This window comes from Macrotis lagotis, chromosome 6, assembly GCF_037893015.1.
Source record: "Macrotis lagotis isolate mMagLag1 chromosome 6, bilby.v1.9.chrom.fasta, whole genome shotgun sequence".
NCBI lineage: Eukaryota > Metazoa > Chordata > Mammalia > Peramelemorphia > Peramelidae > Macrotis > Macrotis lagotis.
Genome location: NC_133663.1, coordinates 187,004,508 through 187,023,985, shown reverse-complemented (window position 1 = coordinate 187,023,985; position 19,478 = coordinate 187,004,508). Strand labels below are relative to the sequence as shown.

At 34.4% G+C, this 19,478-nt stretch overlaps 1 protein-coding gene across 3 annotated transcripts in view; it reads left to right on the top strand.

The window, feature by feature from the left end:
- Positions 1-19,478, top strand: part of RASA3 (RAS p21 protein activator 3) — a 299,007-nt gene that overhangs the window by 247,825 nt on the left and 31,704 nt on the right. For all 3 annotated transcript variants that reach the window (XM_074192117.1, XM_074192115.1, XM_074192116.1), the window contains exons 10-18: positions 294-450; positions 1,485-1,633; positions 3,138-3,252; positions 4,485-4,559; positions 7,146-7,269; positions 8,906-9,012; positions 11,419-11,496; positions 13,535-13,612; positions 16,054-16,127. In XM_074192117.1, the coding sequence (XP_074048218.1) occupies positions 294-450; positions 1,485-1,633; positions 3,138-3,252; positions 4,485-4,559; positions 7,146-7,269; positions 8,906-9,012; positions 11,419-11,496; positions 13,535-13,612; positions 16,054-16,127 (957 nt within the window). The remainder of the gene's footprint in view (positions 1-293; positions 451-1,484; positions 1,634-3,137; positions 3,253-4,484; positions 4,560-7,145; positions 7,270-8,905; positions 9,013-11,418; positions 11,497-13,534; positions 13,613-16,053; positions 16,128-19,478) is intronic.

The following is a 19,478-nucleotide window of genomic DNA, read 5'->3' as shown; positions in this document are numbered from 1 at the left end:
CACCTAGTACAATGTCTTGCTTCAGGGACCTGAGAAATATTTGCTAAATTGAATTGAGTCAGTGACCCCCTCTCCTCCAATGTCAGTCTTTCCTTTGCAGAAGCATTCTTTCACTCAGGCACCTGGGGACTAGGTTCTTTGTTGTTCATTCTTCCATTTTCGAAGAGGACCAATGCTGAGGGTTAGGTTTACAAATTGCTTTGTAAATCACTAAAAGAAATGAACAAAATGTGGGGGAATATAATTTTAAAGATATAGCTAATACACATTTGGTTTTTTCTTTCGCTTTCCAGGTATTTCCTTCAGCCCAGAGATAATGGCAGTAAATCTTTGAAACCAGGTGATCTAGGTTCCCTAAGATTAAATGTGGTTTACACTGAAGATCATGTATTTTCCTCAGATTATTATAGCCCTCTTCGAGACCTTCTGTTAAAATCTGCAGATGTTGAGGTAATTTGCTTGTTTGTACCTCTGGTTAACCTAATAGTGACCTTTTTAAAAATACCATAAACATTTTTATTTCTCATTCTCTAATGAACCAGAAAAGATTGAACCCTTCTCAGATTACTTCAACTTCAACTTCCATATTTATGATTTTCATAAGACATCTCTCTCCTATTTTCTTGTTTTTGTGCCCCACCAAGAGATTATTATCTGCCCATACTGGCTGCAAGGAAAGACACACCCAAGCCTTCTGCAGTTAGAACCGTTGATGTTAACCCACAGGCAGTGTGTACAACTTCCTAATTTTGTGTTTGAATATGAAAAAAATGCTTGATAAAACTTATTTGTTTGAATTTAGGAGATGGGAAGGTCCTGGGGAAAGGAAGACTTGGTGACTGATACCTATTTTTATAGGCTGTGAAATGAGTCAGTGCTGTCCAGGGAAGCTTGAAATATAATAATTGAATTTGACTCCTCAGAAGATACATGTTTTGTTTTGTTTTGTTTTTCATTTTCACCTAAAAGGTGTATTTATAGTGGCCGGAAATGATAATACCACAGAAAGGGGTGGGGAGAGGAAAACTATTTAACTAGGTTCTCATCATTCTCATTTCCCCGAAACCCAGATATTTTATATACAACCAATATTTTACTCATCAGCAAGAATTCAAAAACAGAGAATTTTATTTTCTAATTGCTGCCTTATGATAACTGAGTGACACTGACTAGGAACTAAAAAAATTCACTGAATTTCAAATTTGGTGAATTCTAGAACTGGAAGACACCTTTTGTTTTTATTCAACCATTTCAGTCATGTCCAACTTTTTATTTTATTGGCCAAGATAGTGGAGTGGTTTGCCATTTCCTTCTCCACCTCATTTTACAAATGAGGAAACTGAGGAAAATGAGGTTGAATGATTTGCCCGTGGTCTTTCAGTTATTTGACTTTGACAATCCCTTCAGGGAATATGATTTAGGATTAAGAAAATGGCCTGTTGGGAGCTTGCTTTTTGAACATTCTTCTCTCTCTTCCTTGCCAGCCCGTGTCTGCATCCGCAGCCCATATTTTGGGAGAAGTATGTCGAGAAAAGCACGAAGCAGCAATCCCACTTGTGCGCCTCTTCTTGCACTATGGCAAAATTGTGCCTTTCATCAGTGCCATTGCCAATGCTGAAGTGAAGAGGACTCAGTGAGTGTCAACCACCCACTCTCATGGACAAAATAGGGGGAAAAAACCAAAACCTCCAGAATAGAGGGAGGATAGTTTAGATTACTGTGAGTAATTACTTCAGGGCTTATAAAGTGCTTTTTTCACAAAAAGTCCCATGATGTTGGTGAAGGTAGCACCATGGCACCTGCAGTTCCACAGATGAGGAAACTGAGACTCACAGAGTTTTTTTGGTTTTTTTAGGTGGTTTTTTTTTTTTTGCAAGGCAGTGGGGTTAAAGAACTTGCCATGGACACACAGCTGGATAATTATTAAGTGTCTGAGACCGGACCTGAACTCAGGTACTCCTGACTCCAGGGCTGGTGCTCTATCCACTGTACCACCTAGCTTTCACAACTGCTATATGACAGAGATGCAATTCAAATGAGATTTACTTATTCCAAATCCAGATCTCTTTTCATTGTATTACATGGTTTTTGGAAATTGATACATATGAAATTGAAAAGCATGGATTTTACTGTGCCTGGGAAATTGGATTACTATAAAACAATCATAAATATTTATAGGATCATAGGATCAAAAATTTAGAGGTGTAGGGGATAATGGCCATTTAATCCAGCTCCCTCATATCATAGCTGAGGAGACTGTAAGCCCAAGGTCACAGCTAGTTTATTTTGTGCTTGATAGAAGAAAGAAAGGATAAGGTGGCTGACATGAAAAATAATTACCAAAGTATAGACTTCCTCCTGCTATAATCACATGGTCTATTTTTATTTACTATCCATTTTTTAAAATCAGGAAACTATTAGATGAATGAACTATGTAGTTTTCTTGGGAACTGATTGTGTTAGATGTCTGATTTCAACTTGCTCTCACCATTTCCACTGTAGTATCCTTTAATCAACCTAAAGATGAAGGTGGTAACCACAAATTGCCACCTTTCGATATAGTTGTTAAGAAGTCTGTGCAAGTGGAGCTGAAAATTGGAGCAAGTTAATATTCTGGATACTAAATTCTGCAGCTGATGTGATTGGGAAATAGGAAGCACAGACTACTTTACCCACTAGGTACAGATGCCCAATAGCCACAGATTGTTCTTGAATATTCTGAATTTACTAAGGCTAGGAAGGAGCAGTTTATTTTGCACAGGATTTTATAGTGCCTTTCCTATCAATCAGACATTTTTCCACTCCCAGAATCAGTAATACATTGGTTTTTTTAAACAATTTTTTTATTTTCCTTTTTGCTAATACATAATTCTCAAAAGAAAAAGGTCAATAGTGACCACAGTCATTATCTCCCTCATGATCTGGAACAATTGGTGAGTTTCTTAAACAGGAAAAAAAACTACACCTAAGTTGCAGCATCAGTAAATGTGGTAGAAAATATTTATTAAAAATTTGAAATTATATTCACTAACACTGAAAGATTTTCTCAGCAACCCTCCCTTAGATAGAGGTGTGTTTACAACCCAATCAGAAGTTCCTGCAAGAGGGTGAAATTACAGAAATTTGTTCTTTTACAGAGACCCAAATACCATTTTCAGAGGAAATTCTTTAACATCCAAGTGCATTGATGAGACGATGAAGTTAGCAGGGATGCATTATCTTCAAGTTACATTAAAGCCAATTATAGAGGAGGTAAGACTATTAGCCTGAAGAACTTTCTGAGAATGAGTATTAATGATTTTTGTCATTTTTAGCATGGCTAAATGAAAAAAAATAGAGATTTGCTTGAAAACTCAGGTAGATATATTAGAATACTGCTCTGCCACCAGTGTTCAACTCAGCTGCCACTTCTCTTCCTGTGTGAAACCTTTCTTGATCTTTCTAATTAATTTTTTTTTTCTTTCCCTAAATCTTTCCAGAGCATAGTATCCTCTCTAGATGAATACATGTTACTTCTAGGCAGATTTGGAGTCCTTTAAAAATTCTTGTTTTTTCATTGCATAGTATATACAGTTGGTACTTAATGAACAATGTTTAAACTTAGACGTATCTCATTTATTTTTTTTTTTTACTATAGTAGCAGTTGTGTTAATGAAGAGGAAGTTTCCCTAAGATTCTGACAAAAATTCATGCCACTATTCCCATGTTTGGCAAAATTTACTTTAAATAAACATTCAACCTCAGACAAAATGAGCTAATACTAAAAATCTCATTGTCATTAACAAGACTCCTACTCATTCTGCATTCTTCAAGCAGCGTGGCTACTGCTAGATATCTTTTGCAGCTGTTTCATGTGGTGACTTTTTTATTATCTCTCCAGTACAATGCCATTGTTCTCTTCCCAGGGTAGTAATTGAGTGACAAATTTAGATCCTGTATTTCCTTTCCAAGTGAATCAGCACTTTCCTACCTAAACTGTTAACTGTGATAACTTGTCAAGAAGTATTTCCCCCTTGAGTGATTTTGCCAAATGATCCCTTTGCCCATGAAGTAGAATAATAAGTGACATTCTGTCTTGAGAAATTGGGGTAAAATCATTTTTCAAAATGGGGTTTAACTATAATGGAGTAGAAATTGTTATTTTCATTTGGCGAAGTTTAGTTGCATATCAGTTGTTACAGAGCAGTGTTGTGGCTTTAAAGCAAGCAGATAGAGAGGGGATGGCAGAGACTAGAGGAGTAAAAATTTCTTTCAACCTGTTAACCTGAGAAACTGGTTATTTGTGGGTAAGCATGTCAGAACTCTGGAAAAACCCTGACTGTATTTGTTTAAATCTATCTTTGGAATAAATGGAATGGCCGACTGAATGGTGTGACATGAATATTCCTATGTATTTACCATAATACTGAGTGTTTATGAAATGTACTCTCCTATTTATTTGAGTACCCTCTTTATGGTGTCATTAATGTAAATATTCTTTCCAGATATGCCAAGTCCACAAATCTTGTGAAATTGATCCAGTAAAGTTAAAAGATGGAGAGAACCTGGAAAACAATATGGTAAGACTTCCATTACTCCCCCTTCTTCTTTTTTACCTCTTCCATACATACATTTTGTAACTGAAAATCCAGTCTCTTTTGATTTTTATTTTTTGGCATTAGGACAATTTATGGCCTCTTGTTTTATGGGTGGTAAGTCTGGGCAGAGATATGTTCCAAGTCATGTTGCTAAGGGATAATCGCTGTTGGATAACTGATTATTTTAGGAGGATCAAAAATGATTTTTCTTCTAGCCAGATTTTAATTGCCTCTATTTTTTGTATGAATTTTCATATCCCAGAAATGTTTCCCTTTATCATTTTCTTCCTTATTCTCACTTTATTATTGATTCACTAATATCAGTTCTTATGGACAACCCTATTAATCATACATCTTTCAGGTATTCCACCATAGTGTCCTTTTGTTTTTCTTTATTACTAAAACTGTTAAGGCATTTTCAATTCACTTAAATCAACATATCTTTTAAACCTGTGTAATTTGCTTTTTTTTAGCCTTACAAATAGACCATCTTTTCCTATTTCTTAGAATTCTTTTCTTTTTTTTTCCTCTTCCTCTATTTTTTCCCTCCTTCCCTTTCTTCCTTTGGTGATGATGCATCATGATACAGTAGAAAGAGTGATGGATTCTGCAGCCAAAGAATCTGGCTGCAAATCCCACATGATGCTTACTATTTACATGACCTGTTATCTATTTCCATCTCTACATCTATATCTACATGTGTATTTATACATCATCTATCTATATCATCTATATATCAATATATGCTTACTCGTTTGCTTGTTGTCTTCCACAGTACAATAAAGTATCTTGAGGGCAAGAACTATTTTATTTTTATCTTTCTTATCTTTTAAATTTAATTTTTTATAATTTAATTTTAATTTAATTTAAAATTTTATTTTTCTTATTCCCAGCATGATTATCAGGATACCTAAAATATAATAAACAATAAAGCTTATTAATTGAAAGATTGATTGGCTTAATCTTCCTGGACCTCAGCATCCTCCTCTGTAAAATGAAGAAGTTGGAATAGATGATCTCTGAGATATCTTCTAGCTGATTCTACCGTCCTTCCTTCCTTTTCTTAAGTCAGTTTAAATTATTTATGGTGTTCTTGTGGACAAATATACAGTGAGGTCCACTTATAACATGGATTTTAGTTCTGGCTACCTTTACCAAACATGATTTTGTGAAATGAAAGCTAAGATGAAATTGGGGAATCACCTTAACTTACTAAAGGAAGGAGATCCCTTTGATCATGCTCTTAAGACTTTATTCCTTCTCTTCCTTTCCAAATTTAACTTTCTTTAACTCATATGTATTCTCTAATGCATCTATCAATTTTCTTTTTATATTGTAGTTTTCTGTAGTTTATGTAGTTTATGTCCAAGGTAGACTTTTTGGACTATATATTTCTCTAGGACCTCTCACTGTGTTTTGCACACAATTGAACTTAATAGGTATTTGTGAATTGAATTAAAATTAAATTCATCTTACTTTTGACCTACTACCAGTTGTCTTTGTCCCTGCCTCAGTTTTTCTCACTCTTCTTTCAGTTTTCATCTTTTATCTTAATCCTGTACTCTGCCTATACCTATGACTTAAATTCTCAGTTATCTTATTATTATCATCAGTATTATTTCTTTGGTGCCTAATATCTGGGAGGGGTCATTACCAATTACTTTTCATAAAAACTTATGATTAGTTCATTCCTTACAGAACTGAACTTTGGTTCCTTTCTCATATAATAATAAAATCCCCACATTTCTGCAAGATTGGTGGACAGAAAAATAATATTCCTCTTATTCCTCATCTTATAGATGAGAAGTCTGAAGGACAGAGACAGTGATTCTTCCAGTGGTACAATGTATCACAGACAAGACTTCACAGCCAGGTTTCCCAACTCCTGTCCTATTGATGCATTTGACTTTTAGCAATAGAGATTATTCTTAGGGAAAGAAGAGTGTATCTTATTTTTTCCACATGCTCTTCAATGAGTAATCATAATTATTATCACATAATTACATTTGTTTTCTTATCTTCTATGTACATTCAGAAAGACATTTCTGACACAGGTTTTTGAGGGCATGATTATCAGGTATCCTGATGCTACTTTGTACTTCTCTATCAGGGGAATAAACACTATAACCATTTAAATTGAGGGACCAGAAGACTTTGTGCAAAACCTGAACTCAGGTTTTCTGATACTGGGTCCAACATTCTGTCTACTGTGCCTGCTAGTTAGGTAACATGGGGGAAAATAATCAAATTTGGGCTCAAATAATTGGATTCTGTTCCGAGCTCTAGTATTTACTAGCTGTTATCACTTTAGTCAAGTCATTTAGTGTACATGGGTCACAGCATGTTAGATTAAACAGTTTAGTTAAAATAACATTTGTATAAAGCAGGTATTCCAGGTTCTGAGGATACAGAGGTAAAATCAAAATAATCCTTACACTCAAGAACCCTACACACTACTAGAAAAATGATGGGAATGATGATAGAAGGTTGTTTTCTGTTCCAAATCCTATGAAACAATATTTGGTACATGAGAGTAAAATATTTGGATCAATTTGAAATGTGTTGCAGGAAAACCTGAGGCAATATGTTGATCGCATCTTCAACGTTATCACGAAATCTGGGGTAAGCTGCCCGACCGTCATGTGTGATATTTTCTTTTCACTGAGAGAATCAGCTGCCAAAAGATTCCAAGGTGAGTTTCTTACATCCATTGATGTAGTTACCCTGGTTAAAAATAATTAAATCCCTACCTTTAGTAATTATCGTTCTGCCATGGCTCCCAATTCTAAAGGTAACTTTTAAAAAGCTAATCCTACCTGAGAAGAGAAATTGTTTCAAAATTAGACAACTAGACTATCCTCAATATGATGGGCAGGTCTATATTTTTCCTTTTAATCTTACAGGGAAGTGGGTGGGGGCAATTCATCCTCTTCCCTACTGTTTCCCTAGGTATTCTCTGCTGTTTTCTTTTTTTGGATGCACTTAAAAAAAGATAAGACCCCTAGTTCCCTGGGATCATTAAAGAATTTCTGGCACGTTCTTCATAGGGTTGGAGCCTATTCTATGTCTTGGCTACCCTCCAGTTCCGATAAATTGCTTCTTTTAGTGTTCCCACTTGGAATTTCCTCAGCAGTCTTTTCTTGCTGTCAATTGGAGGCATTGTGTTTGCACTTATACTCTTCCATTGAAGTAGATCTCTTTAGGTCACTGCTTTTCCAAGGGCAGTGAAATTAGAACTCTGGAAAAATCTGAATCATTTCACTCTTTTGGAACAGCAGAGTGAAAGCGGGGTAGGAAAGAAGGGAGAGAGATTTCTGAATGGTCCAATTACAATTCTCAAAAAATTGATTTGTCATTGTTATACCTTTATTGTACAATACTTGGTAAGTCATCTTTCATCCTTTACCCAAGTTTCTCTATTTGTCCAAGAGAGAGGATATTTTAGAAGGCATTATACAGAATATATATTAACTTTGGTCACCCTGGGTTACTTTGTTGAAGTCATTCATAAAAAGTGCTCCTGGATTGAAAAAGATCTCCAGCATGATCAAAGGGATCTCCTTCCTTTAGCAAGTTAAGGTGACTCCCCACTTTCATCCTAGTTTTCACTTCAGAAAATCATGTTTGATGTAGGTAGCCAGCACTAAAATCCATGTTATAAGTGGATCTCACTGTATATTTGTCCATAAGAACACCATAAATAATTTAAACTGATTTAAGAAAAGGAAGGAAGGATGGTAGAATCAGCTAGAAGATATCTTAGAGATCATCTATTCCAACTTCTTCATTTTACATAGGAGGATGCTGAGGTCCAGGAAGATTTAATTTAATTTAATTCAAGCAACAGAATCTTTTAGCACCAGATCAAATTGTTTCTGTTGATTTAAAAATTGATTACTTTAGAAACGGTCTTTTCTGCCCTACTTAACTCCAGTATGACTATCCATCTCTTCCACAGTGAAAGTGTAGATTTCTTAAATGCAATGGATCTAATTTAGCCAAAGACAAGCTAATCTGTTTTATTCTTTTAAAAAAGTGCTGTTGTAATTTATCTCATGGGTTCCAGGAGCCCAAAGGTTAGCTTCCAAGGGCAAATGGTTATTCCCTTCCTTACAAATGGGTATGGATTGATTATATATTAATGTCACACCTCTTACCTTCCTGATGCTGCTCCTAAAAGATGATGCTTTATCTAATGAGAACATCTGATTTTAATTTTAGTAGACTCACCCACTCTGTCCAAACTGTATCTGGTCTACAGTAACAAAGTCCCTTTGATTCCTGTTACCTTCCAGAATCCAGGATGAAATGACTTTTCTTGGTTACAGGTGACCTGGATGTGAGATATACTGCTGTGAGCAGCTTTATTTTCCTGAGATTCTTTGCTCCTGCCATCCTTTCACCAAATCTTTTTCAGCTCACCCCTCATCATACGGTATGTGCATACGGGATATTTTTTTCTTCCTTCCCTGTCACATCAAATCTTTTCTGTAATACAGATGAGGCTGAGCTTCCTGCCAAGTTCTTTGTGTCCTATGTTGGCAGGTAAAAGATTGAGATAAAAAAGGACCTTTTGCAGGAGTCAGGGACTATGAATGGACTATGAATATAACAAATATCTACTATTTAATGTCTAACTAAAGATAGATTGCATCATGGAATTTATCTGCCTTTTGATTTTAGCTTTCACTGGCTATGATGATAGTATGGCAGTGATTATTGAGACATTTAAAAGTTCTTGATGATTTAGCAGCTTGACAGAAAAATAAGAAACTGGAGTCTATTCCCTAACAACACTGGGATTTTTCCAAGAATTTTTCAAATACTTAGATAGATAGATAGACAAATATGTGTATATGCATGTATATGTATGTGTGTGCATGTATGTGCACACAAACATAGATATAAAGATATATTTACATACACACACATTCACATATTTTCTTCTACTGAGAACTTAGCTATTCCCTCAACAATCTAGAGACTATCAGGGAAAGAATAATGAGAAAGATTTCCTCCCTGTCCTCTTGGGAACCTGTTGCCACATAAAGAATTTCCTTCACATTAAAACCACAAAGCTATTTGAATATTATAAGGTAAACTAAAATAACAGACATCATCCAAAGAGCTAAGTAGGAGCTTGCATGATTCCCATTTGGATTCTGTAATCTGCAAGAAGCCCTGTGAATGTATTTCCTTTGGAAAATAGTGAATGCCCTATTCACATGGGTGTCAGAATTAATTTACAATATTATGGTTCTAAATATAGCACCGTGAATGTTTCATTTATGTTGTTTATGCATATTTTTTCCCTGTCCTGACTTGTGATTTCAGTTCCCCAGAGAGGAAGCGTCCTCTTCTAAGTAAGATCTATAATTGCTTATGCAACCTATATTGCAATAGTCAAGCCTAGGTGTCTTGACTAGGTTGAATCAACCATTATATGTGTGGGGTAGAACTTGAATCTAGGATTTCCTGACTCCTTAGACTAATCCACCAGGATGTCTCTCTTGTATGCACATATCAGATACTTTACAAATTTAGATAGTGATGTATTTGGATCTATTTTTTTTAAGACATGTAGATTTCTATACTATTTAAATATTTGATCATTTACGTATTTGATTCAGTTTACATACACTTTGATAAGATTCTCATTTCCCAACAAGAATTATCCCTTCTACATCATGACTTTCCCCATTGTGGTTTCTCAATTTTTTGTGGGTGGGCATAAGTAATTAAATGAAGATTTTGGGGGGAGTTTTGCAGAAGTTGCAAATAACATATAAAGGCAGCAGAAGACAAAAATTTTGAGAAACTTAGAAATACATAAAATATATGATATCATATAACATCAGCATATTTTATCTTTTTTTGTTTTTTTGCAAGATGATGGGGTTAAGTGACTTGCCCAAGGTCACACAGCTAGGTAATTATTAAGTTTCTGAGGTCAGATTTGAACTCAGGCCCTCCTGACTCCAGGGCTGGTGAGCCACCTAGCAGCCCCTGTATTTTATCTTTTAATACCATAATAATTCAAACTTCTTTTCTAGTACAAAGGGAAAGTCAAAAAATTTTGGGGGGATTTTCCAGATCACAGGGAGTACCATGGCCCTAACCTCTGTGCTAAGGAAGAGATAATTTTAGTTTGCCGTTGTTGTTTAGTTGTATCTGACTTTTCATGACCCCATGGACTACATAACATACAAAATCCTATCCCTCCATTATGTATGTCTGTACAAGTTCATATTTGTTCTTTCGAGGACACAATCCATTTTATCTTTGCCATTCACTTTTATTTTTGCATTTATTCTTTCCTAGCATTTCACTCTTTTCCAATGAGTCTTGTCTTTTCATTAAGTGGACAAAGTATTTAAGTTTCAGCTTTAGTATTTGATCTTTTGGTGAATAGCCTAAATTAATTTCTTTATGAATTGACTGATTTAATCCTCTTGCTGTCCAAGGGACTTTCAAAAGTCTTTTCCAGCACCAGAATTCAAAAGCTTTGATTCTGTGGTGCTCAGCTTTCCTTGTTTGAGAGTCCAACGCTCAAAGCCATACAGTGCTACTGGATAAACCTTTATCAGTAAAGTGATGTCTTTTTTTTTTTAAGTCCAGATTTGCCATAGCTTTTATTTCAAGAAGCAAGTATCTTTTAATTTCATAGTTACAGTCACTATCTACAGTGATCTTTGAGCTGAAGAATATAAAATCTGACATACTGCTTCCATTTCTTCTCCCTCTATTTGCCAGAAAGTTATGAAACCAGTTACTATGAATACTATACACTTTGTATTTTATTTGGATAAAAATATGTTTCTGTTTTTTTTACCTTTGATAGGACCCACAGACTTCTAGAACCTTGACACTTATCTCCAAGACCATACAGACCCTGGGCAGTTTATCCAAATCCAAATCTGTAAGTCTTTTGTCTTTTTTTTCACTATTAGGAATACTTTGCTTTATAAAAGTAAAACAATCCTATGTTCATGTAATGAGCACCAATTCCTCTCTGGCTTATATTTGTAAATGTGGAAGATAGACAGACTTTATTGATTTTCTAGTTTGCTTTGTTCTCTATGGTAGAGAAAAAGATTATTCAGAATTTAAGACATTGCTTCACTCATTTCAACTTTATGTTTAATAGAAATTTCTGAAGTTAAATTTGAACTCAGGTCTTCATGATTCCAAGCCTTATTTTCAATCTGCTGAGCCACTTAGCAGCCTCTAGTAGAAGAGCAACTAGGTGCCATAATGATTAGAGCACTGTTCTTGGAGTCAGGAGGATAGGAGTTCAAATCTGACCTTAGACACTTGCCTCTTACTAGCTGTGTGATCTTGGGCAAGTCATTCAACCCTGATGGCCTGGCATCCAGGGTCATCTGCAGTCATTCTTATTCATGTCTGGTCACTGGACCTGGATGACTCTGGAGGAGAAAGTGAGGCTGGTGACTTAGCACAGCACCCTTTCACTCAAATCCAACTCAAGGCATATGTCATGCTTGTCATGACAAGTTATGATCTTCTCTAAGAAGGAAGGATGAACAAACATAATTGCTAATTGAGCTGTCCTTAGGTATCAAGACCTTGGAGAGAATACCTTGGCCCTAGGTTCTGGGAAACCACCTTATTGATTGGCCAGGACATGAAGGAAGGGGAGGGAGAAGGGATAATTTCATAGTAAATGGTGAACCATGATGCATTTAATAGGCCATAATAATCCCTATTGTCATCAAAGCTGTCATCAAGGCAAGATAGGTAGTATTTCCTGGCCCTTTTACCTATGCCTCTGAAACAGTTATTCTTTTTTAACTTCTGTAAAACTGCCCTTAAAATTTATTTTAACTTGAATTTACCTATATAAAAAATGTTAAGTGCTCATGTGAGTTGAGGAAGGTGAGGCAAAATACTTGCCACTTTATTATTTGCCCTGGGCCTTCATTCACCCCAGGAATAGCTGAAGCCTGGTGGCATGTGGAACATTTTAATTTTCAAATAACAACAATTAAAAAAAACTTATTGGGAAATGTAGGTAAATACGGCCTTTGTTAAAAATAATCAGAGGCTGAAAAGGGGTAAATGAAATCTCTGTCTACTCCATCTTTCACTTTTCCAAAAAGCATGAGGCATGAGTCAAGTCCTTGTTATATCTAGTTCAACAAATAACTTTTATTTCAGGTTCCTTTCAGTGTATTAATGGGCTCCATTTTATGACCCTTGCTCTCCTCTACTCTTATTCTTTATGGCATTTTATGTAGTGGCTGAATTCTGAATGAAGTTAAGCTTACTGAGTAATAGGAAATAATCAGCTACCATTTAATGGCAAATCTTTTTGGTTCCTCTCAATATAAAAAACATTTTTTTTTTAGCAAAGAGTCACTATAAGCAAAGACTTGTCACATTCTCCATTTACTCAATCTTCTCCAAATTCTATTGGTTTTGGAAAAGGTCTACAAGGCATGGAGCTATGCCTGAATCCAAGACTTGCATAAGATTTAAAAGTTTCATATTTTAAAAAAACTTTAAAAACCCATTACATTAGAACTTTAAAAGTATTATTATGATTCTTTAACTAATAGAGGAATATTTCCATAAAAAACCTTATATATGAAAATCCATAATTTAAAAAATCAATTAATGGATATTTTTATTAATGCATTACTAAAGCAATTTTATACGATTTCTTTAAGTTTTTAATTCCTTCAGACACTAAAATAGGTTTAAATTTATACAAATTTGATGAGTATACAAATTTACTAAAATTCATTTAACAGCAATATGATTAATATTTACTCAATGATTTTTAAAAGTGATATATATATCTCCCTTTCCCTTCTCCCTTTTCATTTCTAAATTGCCATAATGTGTGATTGAGTGTGGTTGAAACCTTCCAGTTATTCAGACTTTTAGGAATGAGCCAAGACCTATTTCACCATAGTTAAACTGTTTTGTTACAGGCCAGTTTCAAAGAGTCTTACATGGCTACATTCTATGATTTCTTCAATGAGCAGAAATATGCTGATGCAGTAAAAAATGTAAGTCAATAGTTGTCTAGTCATTTGTGTATTTCATACCCACACATATACACACAAACACACACACACACACACACACACACACACACACACACACACACACACACAAAAACACATTTTCCAACTTCCTTCCCCTAGAAGACATTATTCTCGTACTTTTTCTGTCCTGGATCCTTTCAATTCTGTTTCATTGTTGTTTTTTTGTTTTGAAAGGCAGTGAGGTTAAGTGACTTGTCCAAGGTCACACAGCTAGGTAATTATCAAGTATACAAGGCTGGATTTGAACTCAGATCCTCCTGACTCCAGGGCCAGTGCTCTATCCACTACACCACCTAGCAGCCCCCTTCAATTCTTATTAGAAATTTTTTTTAACATTCCTTCCTCTTTTCTATACTCATATTTTCACTTCATTTTCTTTTTCTGATTATTTCCCTCAAGATCATTACTTCTAATTATCACTAGCTTTACTCTCCCCTGGTCTTGATCCCTATAAGTCTACCTTTTGCCCCTATGGTTTTGTGCTTTTACATGAATTACAGAGTATTACATATTTGGAAGATTGGACCATCTTTAGAGAAATTGTGCTCCAGGAAGTTTCTCAGGACTATAGTAATATCTCTGCCAAAAACATTGAACTGTAACTATGATTTTTCTGAAGGTCAAATGAGCCTTTTTTTCTCTTAAAGTTCAGTTGCTGACAGCAAAACAAAGAATGGTAGAAGACAAGGTTGATATTTAATCTAAATGGTATCCACACTCCAATAGAAAGGGAAAAAGGCTATGTAATAGATTAAAAAGTGTAATCAAATAATATATTAGCTACAGGAAATTCTTTTAATGTAGAAATTTGTGTACAGAGCTAGAGTTCGAAGTTATCCCATTATTTCTGTCTCAAGAAAATCAGAAATAGCATTACTCTTATTTGAAAATGTCAAACTCTAACCAGAAAGCATTGAGAGAAAACAGTGAATTGAAAGAGAAAAAGTGTAATAATTATTAAAAATTATTTAAAGCTTAATTATTCAAAATTCCTTTTTAAAGAATACTTACCACATATGATAGGCTAAGTTTATAAAAGTTCATGGATTTGTTAAAGGAAATATATAAATATGGATAGATAATTGAAAACAGTAAAACATTTCAATGCTTTTTTTCTTATAAATATGAGAGAAAACTTGATAGAAAACTCAATTAATAAGAATTTATGAAGTAATAACTATTTACCAGTTTCTGTACAGGACCTTGAGGGGAGGGGGAATGCAAATGTGAAAAGGGAGAGAATCTTTGCCCTTCTAATTGAAGGATACAGCTTACATAAGGGAGTGGTAAACCAAGAAAGAAGTCTGGTCCAGATAGTCATGGGAATTCTGAATAGGGTAATAGAACAGAATACTGTCATGCTCTTTCCAACTGAGATGCTGGTATTGATTTAACAGAAGGTGAGAGAAATAAAGGGGCAGTAGATAGGACAAAGAATAGACTTTTTTTGTAAATGTACACATGGAATGCCTCCAAAAATTCATTATATGATTGATCAAAAATAATACCCAGGTAAATTTAGAAAAAATTATCATTTTATCTGCTTTATTTTAAGACCATGACAAAAATAAAATTAGAATTAAATGATTCTAGAATAAAATATAATAAAATATAAAATTCTAAAATAAACCTAGAATTAGCTATTTTAAAATTCTGATTATATTCTAAACTATATAAGCCTACAATGAAAATTTTTAAAGGATTAATTTTTTAGTTCCTTTAAATTCAATTTTTGATTAAAAGCAATTTTGATTATTTCTCACCCCCATCTAAAAACAAATATAAACTTAAGTGTGTTTTGTTACTCAATCATGTATTTATCATTACAAACAGCCAACATTTCAGGGGGAAATTAATTTTAGGAAGCCGTTTTAGGGGATTGGAGGAGCCAGAGTAGCACTGAAAAAGAAAACTTTTTGACAGGCAAGTTATTATATTTGATTTCAGGGCTCAGCAGTTCCCAAAAAAGCTACCTTGTAAATCATGGACAGGATTAAATTCCCCAATTAGAAATTTAGCCCTTTGGCCCCCCCTTAAAATGTAAAATGCTGAAAAGGAGCCCATACTTCATTTTTATTTATACTTCACTGTGAATTTTGGAATAGCGTTTCACTTCCTTTAGAGGAGGTATCCTTAGAGCTAGAAGTTACTACTATCTTTCAGATACTGTGCTGAGTCCTGAACTAAGAAAGATAAAAACAGAATTGCTGCCATCATGGAGTTCACATTCTAATGGGGAAGAAAACATACAAACATTTATGTACAAATGTGAAGTGGTCCCAGAGGTTTCTAATCTGTCCTTTTGGGTAATTTTGTATTCAGTATTATAAACGTTCTAAACCAGTGTCTTTCTTCTTCCTTCTTTCTTTCCTGCCATCCATCTGGACATCTTCCCACTTAAGTTCTTAGATCTGATTTCATCCTCTGGAAGAAGAGACCACAAGAGTATAGAACAACCTATATTACTTAAAGAAGGGTAAGGTTTTGTTTATTTCAAAGTAGAAATTCTGAGACCTGGGTAGGAGGGGAGAAAAATCTGAGTCACTTGTCTTTGTCCTTTTGATTTTTCCTAATATTGTTTTGCTTGATTTCCATTTTTAATTTTTCCTTTAAAACACAATCTATTTTCCTCTTCTGTCTAGAAATGACAGGTCTCCAATTTGCCTGATCACAGTTAATGAAAAATTAATTAATAAACCATGAAATGTTCAAAGCCAAGATTCTGGTGTGGAGGTTATCCAAGCCATTGCACAAGCCAAGGGAAAATCTGGAACCACAAAACAATGATTTATAGAGATCATTGTTTTAAGCCTTTAACCAAACCCTAGTAGAAAAATCAACTGTCAGCTGATAGAACTCAATGCTAGCAGTATTAATATATATTTGTAGATGATTTCCAAACCTATTTTGTCCAACAGATCCTTAAGAGTGACCAGAAAACTAGCAAGTATCAGTAATCTATGATCTCTACAATCCTTTGTTCCCTATTACTTTAAAAAGTTTTCTCTTGTATTCAGTCCATTTGCCAAGATAAACCTTTTACGTGCCTTCCACTGTGAAAAGAAACGGATATCTGGACTTAGAGGCTTTGAGTGGAGAGGTGGAAGGGAATACTTGAATTTTTTTTAAATATTCTAATGTCTGAATTCTTAATATACTTAGTTTTCTTTATAATCCTATGTGTTGGATGGCTAGTTGGCCCAGTGTATAAAGCACCGGCCTTGGAGTCAGGAGTACCTGGGTTCAAATCTGGTCTCAGACACTTAATAATTACCTAGCTGTGTGGCTTTGGGTAAGCCACTTAACCCCATTTGCCTTGCAAAAACCTAAAAAAGAAAAAGTAATCCTATGTGTTTTATTTTATTTTATGCATTTTATGTATTTATGCATTTAAAAACATTACTCTAAGAAACAGACCATAAGTGTGACTAAACTGCCATGTTACAAAAAAAGGGTAAGAACCCCATGTCTAGAGCTAGAAAGATGCTAAGAGATCATTAAGTCTGATCCCTTCACTTTCTAGACTAAAAATTTAAAGCTCAACTTGCTCAAGGACTAAGTAGCATGGTCAGTTTTCAAAATAACTCCAAACAAATGTTAAATGCCAAACCTTCAGGTTTGTTAGACTCTTTATCATAGAATAAGATTTTGAGACCTGGAAGGGGCTTTAAAGGTCATCTAGCTTCACCCCCTACCCAGCTTAAAACTTCCTCCCGTGGCATTCCCAACAGCCCAGCATCAAATCTCCATTTGCCAAATTAAACAAGGGCTTCCTCATCCCAGACTTGTAGAACTGTTTTCTTTAAATGAAATGTAGCATTTTACATTTATCTCTGCTAAATTTTATCTTCTCATCATCAGGATATATGTGTGTGTTTTGTGTGTATACATATATATGTGTATATATATATATATATACACATATATATGTATATACATACATACACATACATTTTTAAATGCAGAAATACAAAAATATGTTTTTAAATTTTATATATTTTTATATTTCTACGTATACATGTTATGCACACATTTTTAATATATATATACACACATTTTGACCACCATTATTTTAAACCACAACATCTCATAAAGATCAATTACCAAGATGTGGAAGGGTTTCAATTTTTGTATAGGGTGGATCCACTTTCAATTTTAGTATAGGGTGTATCTACACTATTAAAATCATACAATCCTATGGTTGAAGATTATCTAGTTCAACCATATCAATCATTTTACAAATGAGGAAACTGAGTTTCTATTAGGTTGAAGGATTTGCCTGAAGTTAAGCAATGCATAAAAAATCATGTTGGGATTCCATCCTAAGTCCTTTGATCCCTAATCAGATGCTCTTTCTATAATACATACATACATATACATATACATATATATATATATATATATATTTATTTATTTATTTCTGACTTAACAAGCTTTATCCAAATCTGAGTTTTGTGATATGATTAAGTAAATATTCCCATTGCAAAATACTTATGTGTTCATACATACAGAAAATTTAAAGAGGGCAGGGCCAGGGGCCTGAGGTATGTTACTTAAGGATCTCCTCCAGGTAGAGACTGATCTTTTAATCAAAACTCTTTCTATATTTTTATTCAGTCCAGATTTCCATAATTACATCATATTTTTCCATCTCTTCCACCAAATCTCTTGAAAATTTTTTAATCAAATTCATTGTTGAAATCCTGATGCTTTGAGTCTATAGTGTTCCTCAAACTTTTCCAGAAACCTTATCAGGAAAGAAATTGAGACTGGTGATCTCAAGAGGATGATAGGAATCATTTTGGGACCTTTTTGCCCCTTTACCTTAAAAGCCAAGTTGGGGAAATTCCACATCTAGGAATAGATCTTTGGATGCCCCACAGTTTTTTCTTAAGGAACTGTATGTAGGACCTTTTTCATCCCTACATCAGTTTTTCAGAATGAGTAAACAACTTACTATCTGGCTCCAGCCTAAATTCAATTGTTGTACTCAACAGGGGATACTCTTCAGTGCTATTAGTCATTACTATTTTGAACATGGAGTCCATATAGGTACTTTTCAAGATCAGTCTTGAAACTTTATTCAATGTTAATATGTGCTGTCAATATCTCATTTAAAAAAATACTTGTGTTGTTTTGCTTTAACAGAGAAGTTACTAGACTACAGATACACGGTCACAAATACCTTGATCTTGAACTTTGTTTTAGGTTGTGTGGCTTAGAAAATTTGTCTTTAAAAATTTGAATTGTCTCAAGCTAAAAGCACATAGACAAACACAGCATCATCCTAGGGTATTAAATTTGAGCCTAGACACAAATTTCTAGGAAGTAACTCAAATGACTGTTGAATAAAGCAACTGGCACAATGTCTTGCTCAATAAATAGTTATTGAATGAATAAGAGTTGGTTGAAGCTACAGTTAGGGTCTCAATGCAAGCAGTATGAGCTTTCATTTCCAATCAGTGGTCTACCTCATTTTGTGTATTGTGTGTACAAACTGAGGTTTATGGATGTTATTGGATTATCACTGTACCATAAAGAATGATGAATAGTAAAAATTTAGAGCAATAGAGGAAGGCTTGTATGAAATGATATATTCAATGACTATATATATATTCAATGACAATGCTATATAGTAATACTAAAAAAAGATATATTAAAGGAAAACAAAACACTTGTCAAATATAACAGGCAATGTTAGAAACTTAGTATCAAAGTTAACACATACATCCTTCCTTTCTGTTATCAATTGGAAAACTGCATAAGTGAAAAGGGTGATATCAGTCAGAGTCATGTTACAAGGTTTTATTTAGCAGTGTTTGAGAGC